The sequence below is a fragment of the Haematobia irritans genome, chromosome 5, assembly GCF_050003625.1.
Source record: "Haematobia irritans isolate KBUSLIRL chromosome 5, ASM5000362v1, whole genome shotgun sequence".
Taxonomy (NCBI): domain Eukaryota; kingdom Metazoa; phylum Arthropoda; class Insecta; order Diptera; family Muscidae; genus Haematobia; species Haematobia irritans.
The window spans coordinates 129,674,296-129,684,080 of NC_134401.1; the positions used below are offsets into that span (position 1 = coordinate 129,674,296).

Here is a 9,785-nt window from a genome sequence, read left to right on the forward strand (position 1 = left end):
AAATTTCAGCAGTTAAGTTCTTAACTGGTATATGGAATATATAGACATGATGACAGATATGTTCATAGTGCGGTTTAAAAGTTCGTTAGCTAACGGAGTACTAACGGAGCTTCATGAAAATGGGGGTAAGTCAGTTAAGAAAGTAATTGAAAATAGTTACGTTTTTAATGAACAAATTAATTGAGTTTTGCATTCGACATCAATTAAATTTTTAATTGAATCAATTAAAAAATTAATTGAAAATTGCTAATGAAATCAATTAATTTTGTATTCGAGTATTTTTTTATTTTCCAATTAAAACTGTGATTGATAGTATCATTTTCGTGATTGAACACATTTCAATTAAAAATTAATTGGATCAATTAATTTCGTGATTGAATAAAAAAAATCTTGTGTGTATAGAAATAAAATATTTCAAACATGTTCTATAGAAATAAAAATTTTCAAAAATTTTCTATAGATATAAAATTTTTCAAAAATTTTCTACAGATATAAAATTTTTCAAAAATTTTCAATAGAAATAGAATTTTCTATAGAAATAAAATTTTACAAAATTTTTCTATAGATTTTTTTTTTTAATTTTTTATAGAAATAAAATGTTGACAACATTTTCTACATAGAAGTAAAATTTTGAGAACATTTTCTATAGAAATACAATTTTGAGAAAGTTTTCTATAAAATTAAAAGTTTGCGTAAATGTTCTATGGAAATATTTTAAAAGAACTGATAGCGCGTTTCCACCGTACCTCACTAATTACATTTTCTCGATCTGACGAGAGAATTAATCGCTGAAACCTACACGCATATAATAAAGTCTGCTAAAAACAGTAGTCTATTCTGTTATATTTTTTTACTTGAGGTTTTAAAATATTACCGATAGCACACTAAGAACCAAAAATAGTTAATATTCCTGCACTCTATTATTCTACTATTCCTGCACTCTACTACGCTTAAAAGCTCCTAAAGGCGAGCAGCAAACATTTTGTTTACCGTTATACCTTAGTTTGTTTAATATTCAAAAATTTTGACATATTTTTAACATTTTCTGTTTATAGAGTTAAGATGTCCCGTAATTTATCTGTTGTGTAGTCGAGCTTACCAAATAGCAAACAAAGTTTACTACTTCAAACAAACAGTGACTGCTTTGCCCTTTCAGCACACTTTTTGCTGTTTCAGCAGACTTTTCTCCTGTGTCTACTAACAAATTTCTTCGGATGTATGTGAACTATTTTCTCGAGACCAAATACCCAGATTGATGTATATTGGGCTATATTGGAAAATGAACCGATAAAGTGCACCTTCTTTATTAAGGTCTGTAATGTGATGACAACCTGTGCGTATGACAACCTGGAATATCTCAATAAAGCTTGCAATTTCGCTAAGCCGCTACTCTTCATTAATAATTTCTGAATTTTCTTTAGATTAAAAATATAACATTTTTAATTACTTTTATTTGTTGTTTTTACAAGAGTTTAAAAATTATGTGAATAGAATAAATATTGCAAATTTTTCTTTAAATATAAATACGAATATTAAATTTTCTCTTGTTCTCATATAACAGATTAACTTATACAAACATAATTAGTTTATAAAATTTTAGTAAAATGTTTAAAATCACCAATACATCGAAGGCTATATGACTACATACATACTTAGTTTCCATATAAACGAAAATGTATACAAATATATTTTATACAAGTCCTGACTATATATGTACAGGTGCTAAATATAAGTAACCTTCCATCGATATCGATGGTTGAACAAACGATGTTGGGATTTTCCCATATACATTATCAATTAAAACCAAAATTATTTTGTTTTGTGTTAAACATATGGTACACATGTAAAATCACTTAAATCACATCTAAGTGAGAACGGCTACAACAAATTATCACATCTTGATATCTTTTAATGTTATCACAATTTAAAATAAAATAAAAAAATAAAATAAATTTTAAAGAAATACAAATATATACATAAAGGTCATAAATAAAAAAAATATATAAATTAATAACAGATAATATAAATATTAATACGAACTTAATTATAAATATTTATACATTTTACATATGTAGCTAAATACAACGATGAAATATATTTCTCTCATAATCCTCCGATATGAATAGCTTTTGGTCAAAAATTAGCTGAAATTGTTCATTTTCTTCCTTTTTATGCATTTCCTCGCCTATGTCATTCCACATAATATCAAAATCATATTGATCTCCTGTGAAATCATTGACATAGTTCCCTTCATCGAAGGTAAATGAAAATTCAAATTCATCAGCCATCTTTAGGTTTATTTTAGATATAATCTGCAAAGTGATAAATAAAATTACGATATTATTTTCTATAAAATTTAAACATGGACACGGATCTTACTTTATTACACCAAACACCACTATGTTATCGGACAGTCAAAACAATATACGATTTTTATGTTATTCGTTTATATCACAAAACTAGATTATATTTTATTTAATGAAAAAATATAGATTGCATTTTTTTTTTTGAAAAGTAATGACTTGCTATTTTAAATTACAAAAAAAAAAAACTAAAATGTAAAGTTTAGAATGTTGCCACAAGTGAATAAATACATAGAGCTGCATGAAAATGCTCGTACTAGAAATAGTTTTTTACACTCAAAGAAGTTTGTTAGTAGACACGGAAGAAAACTCTGCTAAAGCATCAAAAATCTGAAAAATGGAAGCAGTAAATATTTGCAAAAATAAATCGAACTTTTTCTATAAACCCTAAAATAACCAAAGAACGAACTCTAGGGGTTAGTGTAACACAATAAAAACAATATATTAAGAATATGTCTCAAAAATTACAAAATTAATGCAAAATAGCAAACCAAATTTTTGCTGATCGCATTTGAAAGCGTTTAAGACCGGTAAAGGGCTAGGCTCACGGTTGCCACCATTGGTAGAATTATACCAAAAATGGTAGATTTTTTCTGTTAAGGTGAGTATTAAGTTCGAGTTTAGCCGCTAAAATCGCTAAAGTGAAAATTAAATCAGTAAGAAAATGCATGAAATTATACATATTTGTTGCAAATTTTATTATAACTTGATGGGAAAAAGCCCAAAGCAAATTTTCACAAAGTTTGTATTCCTTAAAATGGATTATTAAAGAAAAGTAACCGTGAAAAAATTACGTTTTTAGCGGCTAAACTCGAACTTAATACCCACCTTTAGATAGATTGGATAGAATTGTTGGCGTTTTTATAGATTTTTCAAAATATTCCTCAATTACTCTTCGATTAAATTTATATTTAGCGAATTTCAATTCATAGAAACGGGATTATATACTCTATTCCATTATTACACTGTAATTTACGCATGATTTATATGGAATAAACTCAAAATTTAAAATGAGATTTTTGGGGCTACAAGCAGCATTTTTTGCAGAATTGTTGCATGAGAATGTTTCTGATCGAAATATTTATGTCTATATTCATAACAATGTACTCACAATTTATCGAAGAAATTTATATGATAACAGTACTTTTAAAGTTTACGTTAACTTTTTTCAATATGTGTGTTAATAAGTAGTTTCAAAAGTGTTTATTTTCGTGTTAGGTCATTTTTACTGACCTTTGTCACAGCCTACCAAAGTAAATTGCAATAGCGCATAGTAACTGTTCTTTTTTGGAGGGAATTTTAACTTTCCGTTTTTGGTTCAAACTAAAATCCATAATTAAATGGTTTCTTTGGAAGAAACATATTTTTTTGTTTCAATATATTTGATAAAAAAACCTAACATTTTTTTGTTATATTTGTTAGAATTTTCGCCAAATTTGGTAATTATTTTTTAATCTAGTGGCAACTGTGGGTACGATACACAAAAAAACCTATTGGATGATATTTGAAATCTTAAGTTGAAGCCCTACCAATTCCAAGGGACGATCCTATGTGAACATTTCGGAAGATGCTTTAGAACCGTGGGCACGCCTTTATACAAAGCAAGTGTAAAGTAAGAGTGGTCAATTCGCCATATATCAAGCCGATCAAATCTGGTAAAATTTTGGTTGAGAAAGTTTTACAGCACTGCTTTTGCTTGCTTTCCGGCTCGAAGAGTGAACATAGTATCCACTTTAAGGTAATAACTAAAAAAAAAAATATGAACTATGAATAGGCTGAAGAAACTCATTACGCAAGATTGTATTTGAATAGCTGGCAAGTATTTTGTGTAAATGTTAACAAATTCTGAATAATTTTTTTCCCAAATATTTTTGTCATTTGGTCCAATAAAAATATGTTCATATATAAAACAAAACGATCATTTGAATTGGTAACAATTTGTGTTGTGTCAACTTTTTAGTTAATTCCGTGCCCTGATATCAAAAGATTGTTGGCAACGCTCTGCGCCCCGTATATGTTCTCTCTCGCATTATTGAGTACTCTCTGTTTATTTTTATTTAATTTATACGATCGTTTTTATCAAAAATCGAAGCGACTTGTTATCAGGTTAAATTAGTTTTCTCCACGAACTGGAAAAAAATTGGAGCTTTACTAAAAAATCGCGATGTCTCGAAAAAATGTTATTAATTTGTTAAATAATGTTGTTAATAATTCGTGAGTACAACATAGTTAAAAAAGGTATATTTTATCTATACATATGTCCAATGATCAATCAACAGGTGCAAGTGTCCAGCACATTCAAGTGGATATGGGTCAATGGCAGCAGCCAAACAAACTGGACAAATGGAATATGCTTTTGAGGTCAGTTGAGTTTCTATTAAGACTCGTATATATTTATCAATATCCTGAGCATGATCAAAAATGCAGCATACAAAAGGATATATCATAGAGGAATAGTTATACTCTTATTTATATAAAAATTTTCGTGTAAAAGTAGACGACCTTCGGCTTACTTCCTTACGAAAAAACACAACTGAACACAAAGAACAACTGATTTTGGACTTCAGACTTCAAAAAGTAGACAGTTAATTTGCATACAGTGCTGTGCAAAACATTTGCAACTAACCCATTTGAGATCCACCGTGGTGCCTTGTGCTTTCCATAAAAAGGGTCATGGGTTCGATCCCAGTTTCGACCAAAAACAAAAACTCTGCTATGAACTTAATCTAAATAAATCTCTCTATAATAAGAATTGTATAGTTTACACCACATTCAAAACATAGTTTTTATGGAGTGGTATTTCTAAGACTTTTTGTTTCTAATTAAAATTATTAGGAGAGCGGACATGCAAAAGAACAAGCCCTTCAAGTTGGTATCAGATATTCAACAGGGGTGATATAGACATCATAAAAACCGATCTCCATATAATTTCCTGAACCAAGATTCTTGAAATTAGTCAAGTGAAGTTTATGCAAGATATTTAACATACCACAAGAATATGTTGAAAATGTGTCATTTATACGATATGGCCCATACATGAATCGATACTTGACCTCGTAACAACTATATAATAGAAATTTTCCTATTAAAATCCCACATTAAATATCACCTTGTTATTTTATTCGAGAAATTTTCTTTTGTTTTGAATACTTTAAATTTGGCACTGTTGAATTTTGCAGAATTTATGATCTTATCCTGACCGACAGTCAACTGTTTTCTTTTTATGATTTATTTCATTATGTATATTTTTTATTTTATTTTCAAACATCAATACATAGGAAGCCTAATAAGGCCTATAATACATGTATTGTAAGATTAACTACTACGACTAAAAGTTGTAGTATAACTAATTTAATGGTAAATTTCTGATTCATGATATTAATCTAAATTTTATTAATATTAGTCTACGATTTTTTCCAAATTTGATTTGATTCGTGGTTGGCCCTACAAAACCATATGAACTTCATCTCAACGGTATTAGCTAACATCGATCGTATTCAAAATTTCATATTTTTAAAAATATTTAACAATTTTCGCAAAAAAAAAAATCTATAACGCAGTAGATTATTTAGAAGAAATTAGTAGTTAGTAATAATTTAGTAGATAATTTTAATTTATTTACGGCCATTTTCATGTAGCTCAGTTAGGCTTTAACTGCCAGTTAACAGAAGGAAAAATGAAAATATATTTTCTCCGGGTAACTTTAACTGAAAAATTTTCAGCAGTTAAGTTTCTAACTGGCATATGGAATATATACGCAAGATGACAGATATGTAGATATCACGGTTTCAGTTCGTTAGCTAACGTAGCACTAACGGAGCTTCATGAAAATGGGGGTTAAATAATATAACTACTACCAAAGGTAATAAGTAAATCTCAATCTATAGAAGAAATTTTAAAATTTATTTACAAGCAGATGTCTTCATCTACTGTGCGCTTTGGACCTGGGGTAACTGCAGAGTTAGGAGCTGATCTTCGCAATTTTGGAGCAAAAACCGTTTGTATAGTCACGGATAGAAACGTTGTTAAACTGCCAAGTGTTACAACAGCTTTCGATTCGTTGAAGCGTTATGACATACAGTTTGAAGTGTATGATCGGACCCGTGTAGAGCCAACCGATGAAAGTCTGTGGGATGCAGCAAATTTCGCTCGCTCTAAAGAATTTGATGCATTTGTAGCGATAGGAGGAGGTTCATCAATTGATACATGCAAAGCTGCCAATTTATTTTCTTGTGATAAAGAAGCTGAATTTCTTGACTATGTCAATCAACCCATAGGTAAAGGTAAAGAGATAAATGTCCCACTGAAGCCGCTGATAGCAGTTCCAACGACTGCAGGAACAGGGTCTGAGACAACAGGAGCAGCAATATTTGATTATAAAAGACTACATTGCAAAACGGGCATATCAAGCAAATATTTAAAACCAAAATTAGGTAAGTTCGACATTTCTGAAGCTAATCGTAACGAGAATTTACGTATGTACATATTAAACTTTACAGGCCTAATTGATCCCCTGCACACATTGTCTCAACCGGAAAGAGTAACGGCTTATAGTGGCTTTGATGTATTTTGCCATGCCTTGGAAAGTTTCACAGCCATTGAATATCGCGAACGTGGATTAGCACCAAGTGATCCCAGTCTAAGACCAGTCTACCAAGGTCGAAATCCCATCTCTGATGTTTGGGCACGATTTGCATTAACAACAATTAAGGATAACTTTTTGCCCGCCATATACGAGCCTGATAATTTGAAAGCGCGTTCGAAAATGCATTTAGCTTCAACCATGGCAGGTGTGGGATTTGGCAATGCTGGTGTTCACCTACCGCATGGCCTATCCTATCCTATATCGGGGCGTGTACGCAAATTTAGCCCCAAAGGTTATGATAAAGATCATGCCATTATACCCCATGGTCTATCGGTAATTATTACTGCTCCGGCTGTTTTTGAATTTACAGCCCCTTCATTTCCAGAACGCCATTTGGAAGCGGCCCATTTGCTGGGAGCCGATGTGAGCCAGGTCAAGAAGGCTGATGCGGGTAAAGTTTTAAGTGATTGCATCCGTGGTATAATGCAAAAAGCTGGTATTGAAAATGGCCTCAAAGAGCTTGGCTTTGGAGTGGCTGACATTACCGAATTAGTTGATGGAACATTGCCCCAAGAAAGGCTTATAAAAATGGCACCAATAGAACAAAGCCGCGAAAATTTATCGAAAATATTGGAAAATTCTATGGAAGTTTATTAAACACTTACCTTGCTATTGGTTGTTGTATTTGTTAATAGTATGTAATTTGTTTAAACTTTAAATTTGAGCAATAAACATATAACGTTTGCTCTTGCTTGTTTCTATTGCAATGCTTCTTCTTGTATTCTCTCTGCCATTTTTATTCGCTCCCATTAACCCCACAATATAAAGCGTCCTGCTGACAAATGTATTGGTCAGACATATGTGGGGTATGCCCAGTGGCGCATTCGTTTTATGCTCTCAAAACACAATATGCCCACACAGTAGGCCTTTTCACTTATGATATACTTTTTTATTTTATTTATTATTATTAACAAAAATTCATAAAGTTTACAATATAGGGCTGCCATTCGGGATCTTTTTTTAAAAATAACGGGATTCGGGATTCTAAAATATAGAATCCCGGGATCCCGTGATTTTCGGGATTCTTTAAATATTTTAAGTAATAACAATCTACATCTAATTTAGTATAATTCAATTATATTAACAAAAAAATAAACAAACGAACATAAGAGTAAATTAAAAAGAAATTTTAAATTGCTATCATACTTAAGGAACACTTAACTTAGTCCAACTCAACATAGTGATGTACTACAATTTTTTATGCTGTAGATTGTTATTTCCCAGAATATTTAATGAATTCGGGGATTACAAAAAATCCCGGGTTTTAAAAAACTCGATCCCGACTAACAGCCCTAGCATTAATATCAAAATGACACCTCGTGCAAATATTATACAAAAGTTGAGATGGAACGTAAAGGCCCAAGTCATGCCTCCTATGTAGCATTTTCCCTCGCTGGGATGTTCTGCGTTTCACTCACACAAGTAAATTTATAACGGTACATTATGCTTTCTCGCTTATCGATGCTACTGTGAAGTTATCGATTACATCTATATCGATTTCAATGGAATAATAAATGTGTAGTATAGGATGTTCACACAAACAGAATAAAGTGGACCTTAGACGGCCGGATAAACACTACGACAGAGGTTCGTCTATTTGTTGTGTGTTCGTTCAAGTTTTACCCTCACACTGCACGAACAATTATGATAACAACATGAAGAAATAAGAAGAAGCATAAACACAAACAATGAAGATGGACGAAAAGTTAGGTTTAAAGCCATTTTTTAGTAAAAATGGAAGAAACAATAAAAATTCCAAGCTGAATTAGCGATCCCTCATTAATTCCATTGCAGAAATGCTTGTTTTAATTATGAAAATAAATTGTTGTTTTGATTTATGCCAACACTTCCCCGCAACACGCGAACATGGCCTTATACTAGCGGATTTGTCGCCGCAACGTGTTGTGTCGTAGGATTTATCCAACCGTATAAGGTGCCCTTAATACACAATATAAAACAGGATTAAAAAAGTTGACACTTTTGTGCTTTTGAGCCAGTTAGTATTTTTTCATCACAATTACTCTATATAGAGTTAAATAAATTTTGACAAAATTTCCTATCGAATAAAATTTTGACAAAATTTCCTTAGAATAAAAATTGGACAACATTTTTTATGGAAATAAAATTTTGACAAATTTTCTTTGGAAATAACATTTTGACAACATTTTCTCTGGAAATAAAATTTTCACAAAATTTTCTATGGTAAAAAATTTTGAAAAAATTTCCTTTGGAAATAAAATTTTGAAAAAGTTTCCTATGGAAATATTTATTGGTATTTGTTAATAGTATGTAATTTGTTTAAACTTTAAATTTGAGCAATAAACATATAACGTTTGCTCTTGCTTGTTTCTATTGCAATGCTTCTTCTTGTATTCTCTCTGCCATTTTTATTCGCTCCCATTAACCCCACAATATAAAGCGTCCTGCTGACAAATGTATTGGTCAGACATATGTGGGGTATGCCCAGTGGCGCATTCGTTTTATGCTCTCAAAACACAATATGCCCACACAGTAGGCCTTTTCACTTATGATATACTTTTTTATTTTATTTATTATTATTAACAAAAATTCATAAAGTTTACAATATAGGGCTGCCATTCGGGATCTTTTTTTAAAAATAACGGGATTCGGGATTCTAAAATATAGAATCCCGGGATCCCGTGATTTTCGGGATTCTTTAAATATTTTAAGTAATAACAATCTACATCTAATTTAGTATAATTCAATTATATTAACAAAAAAATAAACAAACGAACATAAGAGTAAATTAAAAAGAA

The 9,785-nt window shown here is 30.8% G+C and overlaps 1 protein-coding gene and 1 long non-coding RNA gene across 2 annotated transcripts; one reads left to right on the plus strand and one right to left on the minus strand.

The window, feature by feature from the left end:
* Window positions 1-1,411: 1,411 nt before the first annotated feature.
* On the minus strand, window positions 1,412-7,870 carry LOC142238939 (uncharacterized). The gene is made up of 2 exons (XR_012722869.1): window positions 7,614-7,870; window positions 1,412-2,312 (listed from the first exon to the last, which is right to left on the minus strand). It is a non-coding gene; the product is annotated as an uncharacterized LOC142238939 (long non-coding RNA).
* T3dh (Type III alcohol dehydrogenase) lies at window positions 4,419-7,715 on the plus strand. The gene is made up of 4 exons (XM_075310670.1): window positions 4,419-4,577; window positions 4,643-4,724; window positions 6,280-6,796; window positions 6,863-7,715. Exons 1-4 carry the CDS (start codon window positions 4,528-4,530, stop codon window positions 7,603-7,605), a joined length of 1,392 nt encoding a protein of 463 aa, XP_075166785.1. The 5' UTR covers window positions 4,419-4,527; the 3' UTR covers window positions 7,606-7,715.
* Window positions 7,871-9,785: the final 1,915 nt, after the last annotated feature.

Coding starts and splice junctions, on each gene's coding strand:
- T3dh (XM_075310670.1), top strand. CDS start 4,528: ATGTCTCGAAAAAATGTTATTAATTTGTTAAATAATGTTGTTAATAAT. Junction 4,725..6,279: donor AAATGGAATATGCTTTTGAG/GTCAGTTGAGTT, acceptor ATTTACAAGCAG/ATGTCTTCATCTACTGTGCG. Junction 6,797..6,862: donor ATATTTAAAACCAAAATTAG/GTAAGTTCGACA, acceptor TAAACTTTACAG/GCCTAATTGATCCCCTGCAC.